This window comes from Grus americana, chromosome 1 (genome assembly GCF_028858705.1).
Source record: "Grus americana isolate bGruAme1 chromosome 1, bGruAme1.mat, whole genome shotgun sequence".
Taxonomy (NCBI): Eukaryota; Metazoa; Chordata; class Aves; order Gruiformes; family Gruidae; genus Grus; species Grus americana.
Window position 1 is genome coordinate 151387212 of NC_072852.1, and position 17916 is coordinate 151405127.

The following is a 17916-nucleotide window of genomic DNA, read 5'->3' on the forward strand; positions in this document are numbered from 1 at the left end:
AACTGTAACTGCCTTTGTCCTTGGTCAGTACTTGAACTCATATTTCTAATGATGACCTTTCTTATTATCTGTATCAGCTGTTCTCTCTAAATTGTTAGTGATTCTCTGTTCTAGTAGTGTTTAGATCCAGTTTGGTTTTTTTCTTAGTTTCCATTATAAGGGATTTTTGCCAGAATAAAGAGAGTAACAAAATAAAAGTGAAGGGCTCTGTGTGTGTGTATATATATATACACACACAAACAAACATGTAGATATATAAAAATACAAATATTTGTATATATACCCCTTCACTTCTATATATGCATACACATATGATAGTATGAAGGAAAAAGCAGAGTAGAGGTCAAAGCTTGGAAATGATACCCCTAATATATTGGAACTCTCTGTTCTGTTTTCCTTTGCTCCATCTTAGTTATGTATATTTCTTTATGTTCTTGAGTATAGGTAAGCATATCTTTCATAAACCACTGCAAAGTAACATAGAGTCTCCCAGATTAGATCTGTGGCAGTTTACAGTAGAAGGCATTATGCATGTATGTTAGGAGTAAGGAACCTAGCATTTGCAGAGCCTTTTCAAATATGTTTCTCAGGCCAACACTTCTAGTGCTAACCAGTGTGTTTAAAAAATAATAAAAAAAAAAGCACAGAGGTAAGGGAGGATTATATTTTGTTCAAAAGAGCCTTGACTTTGCAGTGTCTTTTCAAATATGTTTATTAGGCCAACAATTTTAGCAATAACCTGTGTGTTTAAGAAAGAAAGGAAAAAAAAAAAGTTGAGAGGTATACGTGGTTCAAAAGTTCCCAAAGTTTGATTTAACTGCTACTCCTCTACAAGTTTTTTGTTCATGCCTTTTTTTAATGAGTATTTGAAGAACAAGATAGTGAGTCACGCCTTTGTAACCTCTTGTAAATAAAATTATTTTTTTAGTAGTGTATCAACTGTAGATGTCGAGTGATGGAATCATAAGATCATACTGGTTTAGAAATTGGGATTTTTCTGTTCTGTTGCTTAATTGTACTAATCACGACAGATCTTGTTTTTTCCATTATCCTTCTGACTAGTCCTAAAAATATATTGTTGGTTTTCTTCTTGAGTTCTCACTATATTCAGTTATTCTCAATGTTTGCAGACTTTCAGTTAGTTCCTGTGGTAGTCTTGCATTAAAAAGTCCAGTTACCAGAGATTATGCTTTATTCTGTTGTAGGTTCAAGATGCTGGGCAAGAGATGGTGGCGTCTTCTGTCACACCAGGATCAGGCAAATCAAAGGTAATCAGTCCTCACAAATTTAATTTATTTGGATAGCAGTATTTGAAAGGGTTACAGCTTAGCATGCAAGCTGTGACTAATAGGAAGACATAAAAGTATTTTTAAACAGTTTCCTGTATTCTAGACTTCTTGAAAAAATGATTTATAAACACTAGGCTACAGTGTTCTCAAAAACATGGGGGGAAAAATCTCTTATTGATATGCTCACTTCCTGTTATAATATTTGATAAAATATCAGTAGCATCCAGTTTTGGCAGTAGTCTGTTTCATAATGTACACAGGCTTCTTTGCGTATGTTGGAAGTAAATTTAAGCAATGCCAATTTTAGATGAACATGCTATTTTCAAAACGTTGTTCACATTATATTACTGAATTGTAACCCTTCCAACTAAGTTTTCCTGTCTAACTGATGCTGCCCAGTTGTGCGCTCTAGAATGATTTTGGAAAAGTACAGAATTAGGAGTAGTTTGTATTACTGCACTTGAAATAACAGAATTGGATAACCGAACAGCAGTAACTTGGACTGTTACTGTTCTTGCAAATGTGTGGTAAGACAGTTTCTTGCCCTAAAATATAACTTGGAAGTTGGATGCTAAAATTCCCTGTTTTCTGTTTACCTCCGGGTTAGAGGAAGCTAGTTTCTCTGATATGTACTTTTTTTGCAGCTGGACACATTGCCCAAAGAAGATCTCATCAAGTTTGCAAAAAAGCAAGTGATGCTTATACAGAAAGTGAAGTCAAGATGCACAGGTACCTTACTGGAAAGAGAACAATTTCTGCCTTAATGATTGTTACTATCTGACCTTTCCTAATATCACTGCATATTTTTGCTGGGTAGATCAATTCCTAGGCAAATATCCTAGATTTTTTTCCTGCAGTTTCACTATTTTTTGTGGGAGGATAGGGACTGAAGTCCTTGGAGCAAGGAAAGGAAGAAAAAGAAGCATTGCTTTTGTCAGGTATTAAATTAAATTTGATCTGGCAGTATGGCATGATGGAACAATGTAGGTTGTGCAAGAGTTGAAGTGGGACTTGTTATTTTCTGTTCCCCATATCAGTTGCAGGGATACCTGTTGCTTTTCAGGAAGCAGATGGGAGAGAGAATGTGTCTGATAGATATTTTTTTTTTTTTTTTTGCATAATTAGCGTGGTTGTAGAGTACAATGGCTTCTTTAAAATAATTAGCTACTTTATATTTGATCATTTGCTTCTTTAACAGGAAATTGTAAAATATACCAAACAAAATTTTGTGTTAACCACTTAAAAGTATCCTGTGTAAATCTGTGCTCTCATGTGCTGTCCCTCTATTCTCTGCTGTCCCTTTTCCTCCAGCGGCCCACTGCTTGGACTGGTGTCACTTCCCCTTGTTTGGTGTTACAGTTATGCTGACCCCTGGTAGCTGCCCAGCAAAACAATAAGGATAGGGGTGGGCTGTACTAGGCTTTTCCTCACTGGGGTTATTCATATGATCTTGTTCTTCTATCTGCTGCCTACTGTTAGAGAACCAGCAGGAAATTAATATCTTTCCTCTGACTTAAATTGATCATGAAACAAAGTAAGACAATCATCAAAAGAATTCCTATCTGTTGTCTCGGTACCCAAACAAGGAAGCTTTGCTTACTCTGAAAACCATGCTAAATGTCAGGACCGGAGAATAGTAATGAATATTTGTACCCTTTCCATTAGCCCTTTATTGCTCAGTAACAAACAAAAATTGATGAAGACAGACATCTCTGATTTGAATAGGAATGTTGTTAGGCACTGGATTTACTAGTAATTTGCTACTGTGATGGAGCATCAATTTGTGCTGTGAAATTTCTATACTTTTTTTAAGAACTAGAGAAAGAGATTGAAGAACTCAGATCTAAAGCAGCTGCTGGCGGAGCTGATGATATTATTCAGGTAGGATTCCATAATGAGTTTCTAATGTATTACATAATTTTAGTGGAAATAAGTCTACAGAAAGAATTTGGTAAATTGTAAATAGCTTTAAAACTGCTATTCAAATTGAATGTAATCAGTTTTCAGGAATTCAAGACACTTCCTAAAACCTTTTTTTCTTCCTCTCCCCACATCCTTACTCCACTTCTCAGAAAACACTATTAGTTCTGTGAGGAATAGTACAATTCCGTCAGCAAGAATTTTTCCTTGTATAGCTGGTTAGACAGGCTTCTGTTTTTAGAATGATCACTGTGGAAAGACTTCAGCCATTTAGAAAACTTCTGAGACAGTCATTTGACGAGATCAAAAACATATAATTATAAGTTGCATGTCACAAGAAATACTTATAGGAAAGTAACTGGAATTATTTTTTTTAAGTGGCAAGAACATCTGTCTTTCTCAAAGTAAGGGTCATAGACAGGATACGAAAGGGAAAATTGGTAGAAATTTATCAACATTATTTTTAATAATTTGGATGGAGATTTCTTTTCTACAGAAGGGGAGCTCCCCCAGCACCACCACCATGTGGTAATAAAATTAGCTGATCGGAAATGTGATTTTGAACAGAACCTATTACTCATCATCATTGTTTTAGTCTACATATTCCATATCTGTCATATTTGGGCTGAAAGTAACTTTTAAAATCAGACTGATCTGTTTAATTGATAAAAAATGTCATGACCAGTATGTGAATTCCTATGGTTTGCAAAAATTGTTCAGGCTTCCATTGTTAAGAAACCCTTTTTCAGTGATCTTTCTCCCTTAAAATTAGGCTCTCACAGAAAGACTGGATGTTGTACTTCTGGAAAAAGCTGAAAGTCAGCAGCAGTGCGTAGCTCTGAAAAAAGAAAATATTCAAAGAAAGCAAGAAGTAGAGGTACTGAAGCAGTAGAATGTTAATAAAATACTACAGACTTATGTTTATCTTTATTTTCTAGTTTTGCTTGTTGTGTATTTCACTTTCATTTTAATCTTCACTGTGTTCTGTTTTACCTTTTAAAAATATCTAAAGGCTTCATATATTAAATCATATTTTCTCTGTACCCCATAATTTATAGTTTCTATAGGACTGACAATAAATATAAAATTCTTGCATGCACCAGCTAGATCCACAGCTGTTCAAAAAAAATTCAGTCTGTGCATTAGTAGCCTACATATGTGATGGCTTCAGTCAGTCAGCTCTGTCCTTCCATAGAAAATACGAGGTTTACATTCAGGTATTCATAGGAAGGAGCCCGTCAGCCAAGGCATCTATGTTATGTCAGTAATCTCAATTAATAAAAAAGTGAAGAGTGAATTGCTTGCAAATAATGAATGCTGTAATATTCCAGATACTTGAATTCAATACACTAAAAGTAATTTGGTCTTTAATACATTATCAGAATAATTGCTAAAGCTGAAGTCTTTCATGACCGTTTTGTGAAATTATGCTGGTAAACATGATTTAGGACTTAGTTTTCCTTTCTTATTCTGCAAACATTTTTGTACTCTTGCAGTGTCTTCTGAATTGAGTTGTCCTAATATAGATAAATACTTTAAAACTATGGCAATTTTAAAAACTAAGGACTTCTAAATCTTCTAATTCATTATTTTAAACAGTTTATTTGGAAATTCTGTGTGCTAAATTACCAGTGTTTAATAACTTGCATGTTTGTTTAGGCTGCAGTGGCTAAGACAGAAGAATTGCAGAAGCAACTGGAGGAATCGAATATTGACTCTCTGAAAGAAATAAAAGCTTTGAAGAGTGAATTAGCAAATGCCCAATGCAAACATGATGAGGACTTAACAAAGCTGAAAATGGAATTAGAGGAACAAGTGAAGAAAGAAATGGGGCTGGTAGAACAGATTGAATGTCTTAGCGATAGTCAAAAAGAAGTTGAAAGATTGCAAGAAGATGTCCAAAGGATTAAATCTACTTATGAGGAGCAAATTTTGTGTCTGAGCAAGCAGTTGGAAACTCTAAATGAAGACAAAAACAAAGAAGTAACAAATCTGCAAGAAACTATTAGAAGCAACTCACAGTGTTACCATAATGAAATCAAAAATCTGAATGAAGAGCTTAAAAAATTAAAAATTGCCCATCAGGAAGAGGTGTCAGAGTTGATGCATCGAATTGAAATATCATCTAAAGAAAATGAAGAAAAGCAAAATCAGATACATCAGTTACAGCATAATTTGGCAGAGGAGAGCTTAATAAAAGAGAAAAATGCGAAGGATGACATGTGCGCTCGTACTGACCACCATGGATATGACTTGGAGCAGCTGAGAGAAGTCTTAAATAAAAATGTAGGAAACAACATAGATGTTGTAGCTACACCAGAGGAACCTTGTGTAGAAGCAAAAATGGAAGAAAAAGTTAGGCACCTGGAGCATAGTTTAGAAGAGCTCCAGTCACAACATAGTATATTAAAAGATGAGTTAACTTACATGAGTAATGTTAAACTAAAACTGGAGGAGGAAATCCATCGCATAAAGGATGAGTACTTTCATGAGCGGGAAGACTTGGACTTTAAGATAAATGAATTACAGCTTACTAAAGAAGATTACTGTTGTGTAATTGAAAAACTAAAATTGGAGCTTCAAGCAGCAAGACAGGACTCTGAAACCACTGTAAAACAGCATAAGTTAGAGACTCAAACTCTGAAAGAGCAACATAAAAGAGAAATTTCTGAACTAAATGAAACTTTATTATCTGATTCTGAAAAAGAGAAGATGGCATTAATTTTTGAAATGCAGGAACTTAGAGAGCAACTTGAAAAGCTAACCCAGGAGAAAGAAGAAGCAGTGTCCAATTACAATAGCCTGAGAGAAACAATGGAAACTCTACAGACTGAGCTAGGGGAATCAGCTGGGAAGATCAGCCAGGAGTTTGAATCAATGAGACAACAGCAAGCCTCTGATGTCAGTGAACTGCAACAGAAACTCCGGGCTGCTTTCAATGAAAAGGATGTTCTTCTTGAAACTGTGAATCGTCTCCAGGAAGAAACAGAAAAATTGTCATCTAATCAGCTAGAGATAGAAGAACTTAAATGTAAAATTGTTAGTCTTCAGGAGGAGAATAATGCAATAACAAGCTCCATGGACCAAAAAGAGACTGCTATAAATGAACTGGAAGATAAGATTGTTGCTCTTACTGATCAAAACAAGGATATTTTAAATGAAGTAAAATGCTTGGGTGAAGAGAGAGAAACCCTTCAGGAAAGGTGTAAGCAAGATCAAGGAAAAATTCAGGACCTTCAGCAAGAAGTAGGTGTTGCCAACCAGTACAATAGTGACCTGAGGAAAAAGGTGGAGGAATTAACAGAGAAACTGAACGAAGCTTTAACTAGCAAGAGTGAAAATGCTCAAACGCTAGAACAACTGGAAAACCAGATTGAATCTCTGATGCGTGAAAAAGAGCACCTTTCCTCTGAAGCATATATTCTACGTGAGGAAAATAAGAAAATCATTCAGGAAAAAGGTGAATTAAGTGAAAAGCTGGAAAAAATTACATCTGAAAAAGATGGTTGGTTAGTGTTGAAAGAGCAGTCTGAAAACTTAGAAAAGAAACTACAAATGACAACTGCAGAAAAAAACCATATTTCAACATTACTTGAAAGTGAACAAGCACACAGGTCCCTTGTAAGAATGCAGCTCTGCCACTTACTTGAGCAAGTGGGGTCCAGTGTTTCAGATTCTAATGAAGAATGTGATTCTCTTAACTTGTTAGAAATTGCAAATGAATGCTTGTTAAAAATGAAAGAAGAGCAATGCCTTGCTCTACAGAATAAGGAGGAAGTTCTGCATTTGCAGCGGGAAGTTGAGAGACTACAGGAAGAAAATGCAGCTCAATATACAGAACATAGATCCCTGATTCAGGATTTTGAAAAAGAAAAGGATCACTTGAGAGAAGAATTGGAAGCAGTGTTGTCTGAAAAAGAAGCACTTCAACATGATATCCAGGAGCTGAAGAATGCCAGTGAAAAAACAAGGACTGAAAATCAAGATCTTTTAGCTAATGTTGAAGAGATCACTCAAAAACTTGCTTTTTATGAAAGTCAAATACAAGAACAGCAAAAAGGATCAGAAAAGCAAGACGACTTAAGTTTCATTCTGGAACAAAAGGAAACTGAACTTAGAAATGTGAAAGACGAACTGAGTTCTCTAAAGGTTATATTTTGTTATTGAAGTATACAGACTAAACCTCTAAAGTCTTCAGAATTAAGGTTCAAAAAATACTTTCAATTCTCTTTTTTTTTTTTTTTTTCCCTTGGCCTGAAAGTGAGTTTCCCTTCTAGAAAGCACATGTTTCTGAGTTTCCTAGCACCTCAAAATTCCCTTCCTCCCCCCAGGAAAAAATAACAAAACAAAACCAATCATAATGCTATTTTGACAAAAGTTGCTTGTACTTGAACCTCTTTTCCTATCAATACCCCTCAAAGTGATCATTTAACTAGATGGACTAACTGACCTCATAATCTTTCACTTCTAACTTTCTATGGCTCCATCTCAAACAAAACTCCTGCTTGATCTACTAGCTACTCCTAACTTCAGGTCCTGGGAATTGATGGTTATGTGAAACTGACAGCTGCAGAATTAATGGTCTCCCCTTTTTTTTTTTTTTTTTTGTCCTCGGACAGGATGGAAAGCAGCTGTTAAAAGGTTGGAATGTTTTCCTTTCAACATAAGTATGTTTTTCAGTTACCAAGCTGATGTGAAATTGCACATAAAGACTTGCTTGGTAGTAACAACACAGACACAGTCCAGCTGTAGCTGAAACTTCTGGTGGCTTGTTAGGGGAAAAACAGATACCACAAAGAATTTTTTGTAATACTTCTTATATCTTTGTTTATAATGCAGAACTTAATGGAGGCAGTGACTGAGAAAACTGATCAACAGTCTTCAGTAGCAGAGCTTCAAGAACAAATTGGTATCTTTCTTGCTATTTGCTTTGTAAACAGTTTGGGGGTTTTGGATTGTTAGTTTTTCTTTCTCTGCATAATTGTCCTGTATTTCCTACAAGCCAAGGAAGGTGGGGAAGTAGAAATCAATGCAACGCCCTACAGTATTAGCTGTTTTAGCTTCAAATTAAATTTAAATGCTTAACACAACATTTGAACATCTCTTCCCCGCTTTATATCTTGTTTTGTTTTAAAGTCATGCTGGTATTTGTGTTCTAATTGAACTTCATTTAATTTCATTTTTTGGGGGAGAGGAGAGGTGTATTTTTTTTACTTTCTTATTTATTTTAGGAAGGCTGGAAAGAGAATCTGCAGAAAAAGGAGAGAAGCTAAATAAAATTAAGGTTGTTGCTGTGAAAGCAAAGAAAGAATTAGATGCCAGCCGAAAAGAGGTAACTTGACTGCTTCTTTATATGAAGAACATTCTTCATTTGGGGTTCTGTTTTAATGACACACTTTTTTTTTCCCCTTTTTTTAAATAAGATGCAGGCTCTGAGGGAAGAATTGGAGTTGGTTCGATCAGAAAAAGATCAGTTGTCTGCTTCAATGAAAGATGTCATTCAAGGAGCTGAAAGCTATAAGGTAAGAATAGTACTGTATTTATAGAAGACAGCTAACTGTCAGAAAATACTTTGCTTTTGAAGCCTAGCCTGGATATATATTGCTGTTTACTTGCATAAGTGTGTTTGACAAAAGAAATTGTGTCAGTGCAGTTGAGTACCCAAATCAAGAAATGGAAGGTTCTAGTTCCGTGCCTGCTGTCATAAGAACATAAGGCACTTGCTTTCTACTGGATGGTATTTTTAAACCTTTTAGATTACATCATATGTATCAAACAATGTGTTGTTGAGACAAAACATAAATCCTTATGAGTTCTTCAACATAAATTAAATTGGGAATCGGTTAGAAAGTCCTTAAGTGACAAAGACATAAGCTAACAATTCCCTGGGAGTGAGTCCTCTTGGAGCATGTCTCTGGGCAGATGAAGCAGAAGCACGTGACTGGAGACAGTAAGCATTGGTTCACCAAGAGTAAATTGTGTCCAATCAGTCTGATTGCCTGCCATGATAAAACAGTTGGAGTTGTGGATGAGAGAACAGTGGATGTCACTTACCTTGACTTTAGGAAGGCTTTTGATCCTCTCTCATAGTACTCTTGTATCTGAGTACTTTAAAAAAAGATAATAGTTGCATGGTTTGGCTCAGAGAGTAGCAATTAATGGCTTGTACTAGATGCCAGTAACAAATGGGATACGAAAGGGGTCTGTGCTGGGACCTGTCCTGTTTAACAGTGACCTGGAGGAGGTGATGGAGTACACATTCATCAATTTCTCGGTTTATTCCTAATTGGGAACAGTCAATACACTTGAGGGTGAGGATTCCATTCAGAGAGACCTAGACAGGCGTCAGGAATGGGCAGACAGAAATTTTTTTAAGTTCGACAAAGATAGATGGAAATTTCTCCATGTGGGAGAGAGGATACAAGCTGGGAACTGCATGGCTGCTGAAAAGAATTTCAAGGTCTTTGTAGGCAGTGCACTGAGAATGAGAAAGCTGCATTTGGGTACCGAAGTTGGTGAAGGGTCTAGAGCACGAGTCTTATGAGGAGCAGCTGAGGGAACTGAGGTTGTTTAGCCTGGAGGAAAAAAAGGCTGAGGGGAGACCTTAGAGCTCTCTACAACTACCTGAAAGGGGGTTGTAGCATGGTGGGTGTTGGTCTCTTTCCCAAATAACAAGTGATAGGACTAGAGGAAACAGCCTCAAGTTGTGCCAGAGGAGGTTTAGATTGGATATTAGAAAAATTTCTTAACCGAAAGTGTTGTCAAGCACTGGATGAGGCTGCCCAGGGAAGTGGTTGAGTTACCATCCCTGGAGGTATTTAAAAGACGCGTAGATGTGGTGCTTAGGGACATGGTTTAGTGGTGGACTTGGCAGTGATAGGTTTACAGCAGGACTCATGATCCTTTCCAACCTAAATGATTCTATGATATCATTGGGAGTACTGCAGCCAGTCTTATCACTCCTCCGCCAAATACAAGAATGACATTGATAACCTGAAGTGATTTCAATGGAGCATGACCAGAATGGTCAAGGGACTGGAATATTTGATGTACAAGGCTGAGAAATTGCTCGTCCTGGAGGAGACTTCAAAAGGACCTAATAGCAGCCTTCCAGTACCTACAAAGGCGTTATCAAGGAAATAGTCTGGTTATTAATGGTGGTGCAAGATGAGAGATGGTAGTCCTAAATTACAGAATCTCAGAAGGGTAGTGGTTGGAAGGGAGCTCTGGAGATCATTAGTCCAACCCCCCTGCTAAAGCAGGATCACCTAGTGCAGGTTGCGCAGGAATTGAATTGAAATGAGAGATTCCAGCTGGATACATGGATAAATATTTTTAACCTATGAAGATGGTCAAGCTTTGGAACAGGTTGCCCAGAGGTGTAGTGTCATCTCCATCCTTGGAGGTAGGTCCTTGGAAAGACCTGACTGGACAAAGCTCTCAGCAACCTGATCTGAACTCACTGCTGATCCTCCTCGAAGCAGGAGGTTAAATGTAGACCTCCTAGGGTCTCTTCCAACCTTGATTATTCTAGAATTTCATGAACTGAAAAGGATTTCTTCCAGACACTGTTACAGAATTATAGTTTTAATTCTGATATTTCCGATGTTGCAGTAAGACAACTCATATGCTGAAAGATTAGGAAGATAAGTGTCTGAGATATAGAATGTGCTTTTGCAGTGTATATTGTAAAAAATGATGGGTTTGTGTTTGTATGTGTTAAGAATCTTTTGATGGAATACGATAAGCAAGGAGAACAGCTGGATTCTGAAAAAGGCAGAGCAAATAATCTTGAACGTCAGATAGATGACCTCACAAGACAGCTACAGGTGTCATCCCAGCAGGTCAGTTCTGTATGTGTGTCTGGTCTATTGATAATTACAGTAAAAATTATTTTACCTATTGAGTGTGAGTCTTACTCATGTGATAGTTACTATATATAGTTTCATAACCAAGTGCATTTTGTATAGTGACTTGCAATTCAGGGTTGGGTTTTTTTTTTTTCAACATCTAGTATCTTATCTGGGCTATGACAAAGGTAAATATATCCAGAATGTCTGGCCCTTTCAGTGGAAGGGATTTAACTTACCCCAGGTCAACTCACAGAAAAGAGTGGGTGATCAACTCTGGCTTCGGTTGGGCATCCAACTCTGCTGCATGTACCAGATACAAAACCAAAATATTAAACTTGCCCTGTTTTTCTGATTTCACACCTACACTTCTCACAAAGTGCAGTAACCTTTAAGTGTTACATTTCTTTTCTTCTTTCTTAGACAAAATGTGGTTTTGTTATTTAATCAACAGTGTTTAAACATACTAAATTAATTATGGTTTTTGCATCTTTCACAAAGAGTTTTGGATGCATTGTGGACTGCTGTAATGGCATTCAGAAGAGTCTAAGATGGTAATTAAGCAGCTGAGAGACACGTTTTTTGCAAAGCCAACTGAAAGGGATTTGGGATTTAGGATTTAAACTCCCAGGCCCCATACATAATAACACTGAAGATCCACCTAGGCCATCATTTCCTTATAAACAGAAGCTAGCAGTGAATAGCATAGGAAGTAAATGACAAATAGTAGCATGTATTCTGCTGACTATGCAGGCATTGAGTTTTTCAAGTTTGTTACAAAGTATTTTGTAAATAAAAACACTGTTTAGGTAACTGGCAGCTTCTTTCACTTATACTTCATTCTTAATTGGCGTAATAGAGACTGAGATAAAACACTGATGATGTCAAAATTAAATGTGTTAAAATCATTGCAAAAATAGCCCAGATATAGGAGGAGTTCTTCCTATGTGTTGATATGATCTCATTGAAGGCTTGGTGGTGCTGCAGTTAAATCTTTTCTAGGAATTAATAGTACGATCATGTATTTACAAATACAGCAGCCGTATTCAAAGTGGGGCAATAAGTCCTTGAACTTTGTGTATTATTGTGGGAGGAAGGTGATTCTTGTAGGAAGCATAAATGCTGGGGGTTTTTTTCAGATTTCTTGTAATTCTAGCCATCTTACGGAAAGATGGGCAAATGAACTCTGAACAAAATAATCAAATCCTGCTAGGGACTTTAGCTTATTTCTTAATCTAGTTTAAAACAATTAATATGGACAAGGCTCATCTATAGGAGTGCTGGTTTAATGGAGTTGGATAGAAATCGGTGTTTGTTTTGTTTTAAAATAGAGACAATATCTTATCTATCGGTCACACGAAAATTAAGCTTATGTTTTTATCTTTCCATTTTTATGATTTCAGCATGATCAGTTACACTCTGCTAATGAAGACCTCCTGGCTCGTGTTGAAACACTGCAATACAATGCTAAGCTGCTGGAAACTCAGATACTGGAGATACAAAGAGCCAAGGCAAAGGCTGACAAAGAACTAGAAGCTGAAAAGCTTCTAAAAGAACAGAAAACAAAGGTAATATTCTGCAGAGACGGTGAACGGGCTGAAGCATTACTTTCACTGGATGTGACTTCTATTAGACCTTTGTAAACTGTGTTTTTATGGAACAAGTTCTGTACTTTCTCTTGTTACTTGGTCTTTTTTGAAGGCTTGGGCAGTTCATTGAAAGAACTTTGCAAGACTGTCGCTTACAAGTAGGCTGGGGATGGTTACAGAATGTGAAAAACTCTTAATAATCTTCTGGGGTTTTCTTTGGTTCCCAGTGATTTCCTTAAAAAAAAAAAAAAAATCTTATCTTTGTACCTAATTGTGTGTCTGAGTTTAAATAGATGCTAATACCTATTTTGAAATCGGGCTGCATAACTGAGAGGTATTTAAATTTCAGGAACATAGCAGTGCTCTCCGAGAAATGGAAGAGCTTCAGTTGCAACTTCAGAAGGAAAAGAAACAGCTACAGAAAACTATGCAAGAACTAGAGCTGGCCAGAAAGGTAGAATTTCAGTGCTTAACGGACTACCAAAGATTTTGGCCCATCTTGCTGTGTTGAATGCCTCCCTTTCTGTTCTGAGGATTTTAAAGCCCATGATTTGCAAAAGGGAAAACACAAGGATTTTTACCCCTGGTTTTGTGGCTGGAGAGCTGATGTGTGCTTTTGGGTTGGGATTTTTGGTTTTTTTTGTTTTAGCTTGGGTTATGTGGCCTGTCATGAGTAGAAATAGGGATAGAATTCAAATGTGTGGAGTACTTGTATAGTACACTATTCAGAAGTTGTCCTTGTTGAAAGGACTGAAGAGGGTAGAACTGATATCTGCAAAATACCTACTGGTAAAACTGTTAAAACTAGCAACAGGTTTTTCAAAGCTTCTGGTTCTTGTTTGACAACAGATTATTTACGGAGGATATGAAAACCTGATGAATGGGGTGTTACTTGGGGATATGGATAGTTTTAAATTTTTTGTTAGATGGGCAATTTAGTTTTTCAATATAATTTAAAAAAAAAATAGTTTTAGCAGCCAAGGCAGATTGTAAGCTGTAACTTCATTGTGTGCAATTTGCAGGATGCTCAAAAGAGTACACTGATGGATATGGAAATAGCTGATTATGAAAGGTTAGTAAAAGAACTTAATCAGAAGATTACTGATAAAGACAGCAGAATAGAAGATCTCGAGCAAGAGACAGGGATTCAGAAACAGAAGCAAGAGACCCTACAGGAAGAAATAAGTGAGTAAACTATTAACAGCAAGAGTCTGTATGGTATAGTTAGTAATGGTAACAAATATGATTCACAAACAAGTCGATGAATGAGAGTAAGGTTTACAGGGAATATTAAACAGTTACATAGTCAAAATTACTTTTCCGTAAAGGAAACTTTACTAGTTTTCCAGTTGCTTGATCTCATATTCAGCAAATAAAAGCCAAATTGTCTGCCTGATAAACTGTGGTTTTTACCTGATTTAGTTAATCCTAAGTTCTGAAAGTCAGTATCTGACAGGTTTTCAGTCTGACATCCCACGCTTATAAAACTTTATTAGTTAGCATGTGGTTAAAAATGTCATTTCTTCTGATCCTTAAGTGTACATCTTAAACAATTTCATTTATTAGAGTATCTTTGTGATACTTGGAAATCAGATACTAAACTTACTATAAACTACTTGTTTGCAGCTCTTAAGAAGTCTATCAGAACTTGCTTAAATATTTTCCAGTACTTTTAAGGAAATACAGGAGAGGAAGTTTCCTTTGCGTATAACTGCTGTTTTTTGCATTAGAGTCACTTCAGTCAACTCTGCAACAGGATGAGGAAAGAAATGCCAAGATAAAACAACTTCTGGTGAAAACCAAAAAAGAACTGGCTGATTCAAAACAAGCTGTAAGTCCAGATGTCAGTGACTATATATTCCATCTTTAACATGACTTTTAAAAAACTGATCAGCTGATAGCCAAACTATTAAGTTGCTGAGGTTTGGGGTTCTTTAATAACCAGATGATTTTATCATGCAGGAAAATGACCATCTAATGTTGCAGGCATCATTAAAAGGGGAACTGGAAGCCAGTCAACAACAAGTGGAAGCCTACAAGGCAAGAAACTTCACTTTTTTGTTAGTATAAGGTTTCTTATTTAAGTAATAAGGGTGTGATTTGTACTGGGTGGATGGAATACAGGCTGAAGAATGAAAAGGTGTTATTTTTATTACTTTAGTACTTGTTCTTTTTCTTGAATGAGTTTTGCCTGTTTACCACTTTCCCCAAATACTTCCCTTGTGATGTTGTTTAAATAGCTTTGCTCTTTTTTGCTCCTCTTTCCTTTCCCTTTCCACCAAAAGAGGACGGTGAAATTTGAAGCTTGTAACTGGGATACGTTCTAGAATAATTTGTTTAAAATGGAAGTTCCTCAGATTAAAAAAAATGCAACATCATCATCAGAAATCTCAAGTGTTGTCCATCTGTATAAATTTTGTTGGCTGGACAGAATAGGAATTGAATGTAATAAAAGGTAGCAGAGAGGGGAAGGGAGAGGGATTGGCTTTCCTAAATGCTGCCACACGACCACTGTAATTTTCTCTTCAATTCTTACTTTAAAAAAAAAGATTATTTTTTTTTTTTATTAAATACATTGTAACCCATGTCTGGTTTTTTTTGGATTTTAATTTTATATTCACCAGTTCTCTGCAGGAGTTACTATAGTAGAATCCTCTGCGCTCTGTTTCCCTGTGGAGAGGAAAGAAAAAAATTTGTCATAGTGTTCAACTGACTTTTTCAGATTCAAGTGGCTGGACTAACATCAGAAAAGCATAAAGTTCAAGAACACCTGAGAACTTCTTCAGAGCAACACCAGCGTACATTGAGTGCTTACCAGCAAAAAATCGTAACCTTGCAAGAAGAGTGCAGAGCAGCCCAGGTACTCTAGTGGAAGAAGTAATGTCAGAGAGTTTAGAAGGGAGATATACTGCATTCTGTCTGCTTCTCTAAAAATGTTTTTTGGATCTTTCACTCTTTTTCTGTCAAGAATTGGGAATTATCGCAGTGCTTAATGTATTTGAGTGGTAGGACAAGCCAGGCTCTGTCCTAGTTGTCACGTATCACTTGTGGTGGAACATCTGGACTGCACCCTTGTATTTCCAGTAGGAAAAACCTTGTGGTGGTAGTGGGCAGTCGGAGTTTAAGATGATCAGCAAATATAGTGAGGGGAAAAAAGTCTATAAAGAGAAGGAGGGAAGAACAAACATAAAAGGAATATAATTTTCTCCATATAAAAAACAGTTAACACAGGTACCACTTAAAGAAAAAACAACTGTGAAAAATACCATTACAAGGATATTAACAAAGGAAAATTCTGACTAAAGGAAAGGTGGACACCAAAGCAAATAGTAGGTTAGATGGCAAAAGTCACGCTGACATTTAAAGCTGTGTACCTGAGGGCTTAGGAATATTTAGCTCACATAGTTTGACAGGAAGAAAAGAGAAGGATTAATTTAAAGAAAATGCCCACAAACCTTACAGACTCCAGGAAAGCTGGAGCAGTGGCTAATCAGGGTCAGCACTGTGGAATTTCACTCACCAGTTCAGCTGAAGGGAAACTTTCCAAAATCCTCCTGTTGGAAATGAGAGCATTTTAATCATCTGAAGGATGACTAATGAATCCATGAGCTTCTCCTAAGATCCAAGAATGTAAACCCGCATCTGTGTTTTTCTTAGAGGAATATACAACATGAGTACTTGAAGGATGGGAATAATTCTTGCTGTGTGTAGTGTACAGTCAAGAATGATGCTACTACGTTGTGAGGTAATTTTCTGTATGTTCACAGACACTCATGTATCAGCTGAATTTAGAAGAGACGACAGACCAAACACCCTTACAATTAAACAGGAATATTGTATCTTGTGCTGTGTATTACCATTACAAGACTGATTTAACTCCTCAAAATTACGCATAACTTTAAGGCGTATTAGATTTTTGGCACCTGGGTAGCATAAAAGAAAAACAGTATTATCCCTTTTTTTTCTTCACCTTTGCCTTCAGTTAAAGCTGTTTGATAGAACCCCTTGCTTGTGAATCTCTGTCGAATGCAATTTTTGAATTTGCAAGTAGTCTTTCTTTTCTTTAATACTGCTATGTTGAAAATCAGTGTGTCTCAAGTTTCATATTTTGTGATATTCAATTGAAGTCTAAAGAAACATGATCTGTCATGGGAGTCACTAGTTTAATTGTCCATTTAAAAGAAGAAAGTGCAACAGGTCGGTTTTTTTCAATGTAAGATGCATTTAATTTTAGAGAAATAAGGGAGCAATAGTTAATAGCATAACTTATTAAGGGTTTGTTTTCTGTGTAATAGGCTGAACAAGCATCTGTTACATCTGAATTCGAGAGCTACAAAGTCCGTGTTCATAATGTTCTAAAACAGCAAAAGAATAAATCTGCTTCTCAGACAGAATCTGAGGGAGCCAAACAAGAAAGGTAAAAGTAAAATTTTTGTATGCGTACAGAAAAATACTGATACTTGAGTTATTGAGTTTGCCTTTGCTAATTGCTGACCAGCAAGGGAGTTCCACTATTTAACTCTTTGCTTCAATAAGGAAAATACCAGAAGGGGAGGCAGTTTGTTTCCCCACTTACTTTGGTTTAAAAAACAAGACAAAGTTTCTAGAAATAAAGAGGGATTTTTTTTTTTAATCAGAGCTGTAATCTAACTGTGGCTCTACCTATCTGAACAGAAGAAAGATCATCAGTTTGTACCATGGTGGTACTATGTTAGTTTCTAATTCCTTGATTTGTCTTTTTTAGCATTTATTTTTGTGTAGGTTACCTGTTATTACAGTGAGAGGGAGAAGTAAGGTGTTATGAAGATTCTTATGATTCTCATGAGCAGAAATTAGCCAGCACCTTCTGTGTAGACTTGTCATGTCACTTTTTCTGATGTAAAGTATTGCAGCAAAGTGCCATTTCCAACTAAGAGGAAAAGAGCAGATTGGTACTGTTCAGCTGAGCTCACTTTGAACTTTTTCAGGAAGGAATGGTTTAGTGTAGGTAAAGCTCTGGCTGCCAATTCAGTCATCAGTTCCAGCAGATTCACGAAATATTGTTAACAGCTGTTACATGAGGAAAGACTCAGGGAAGAAAAGTTACACTGCCAAATGTTCCTTGAAAATCATTTAAGTATAGTTGTAAGCCAGGTAAATTCAGATTCACTTCAGAAAATGTCTGAACCCACTGCAAAAGTAGATCAGTTCTTGTAGTTATTTGTATAAGTTTCTGATAGCTGTCCTTGGTGACAGACCAGGTGTTTATGTGTGAGATGTCAAAAGTAA

General features: G+C 36.5%; 1 protein-coding gene across 1 annotated transcript in view; it reads left to right on the plus strand.

Moving 5' to 3' along the window:
• The window catches only part of GCC2 (GRIP and coiled-coil domain containing 2), a 30970-nt gene that overhangs the window by 1967 nt on the left and 11087 nt on the right, over positions 1 to 17916 (plus strand). The window contains exons 2-17 of the mRNA XM_054804395.1: positions 1206 to 1268; positions 1934 to 2018; positions 3103 to 3170; positions 3982 to 4086; positions 4869 to 7358; positions 8049 to 8118; positions 8441 to 8541; positions 8633 to 8731; positions 10934 to 11053; positions 12463 to 12627; positions 12998 to 13102; positions 13671 to 13833; positions 14379 to 14479; positions 14611 to 14688; positions 15371 to 15508; positions 16944 to 17065. Coding sequence (XP_054660370.1) covers positions 1206 to 1268; positions 1934 to 2018; positions 3103 to 3170; positions 3982 to 4086; positions 4869 to 7358; positions 8049 to 8118; positions 8441 to 8541; positions 8633 to 8731; positions 10934 to 11053; positions 12463 to 12627; positions 12998 to 13102; positions 13671 to 13833; positions 14379 to 14479; positions 14611 to 14688; positions 15371 to 15508; positions 16944 to 17065 — 4073 coding nt within the window. The remainder of the gene's footprint in view (positions 1 to 1205; positions 1269 to 1933; positions 2019 to 3102; positions 3171 to 3981; positions 4087 to 4868; positions 7359 to 8048; positions 8119 to 8440; positions 8542 to 8632; positions 8732 to 10933; positions 11054 to 12462; positions 12628 to 12997; positions 13103 to 13670; positions 13834 to 14378; positions 14480 to 14610; positions 14689 to 15370; positions 15509 to 16943; positions 17066 to 17916) is intronic.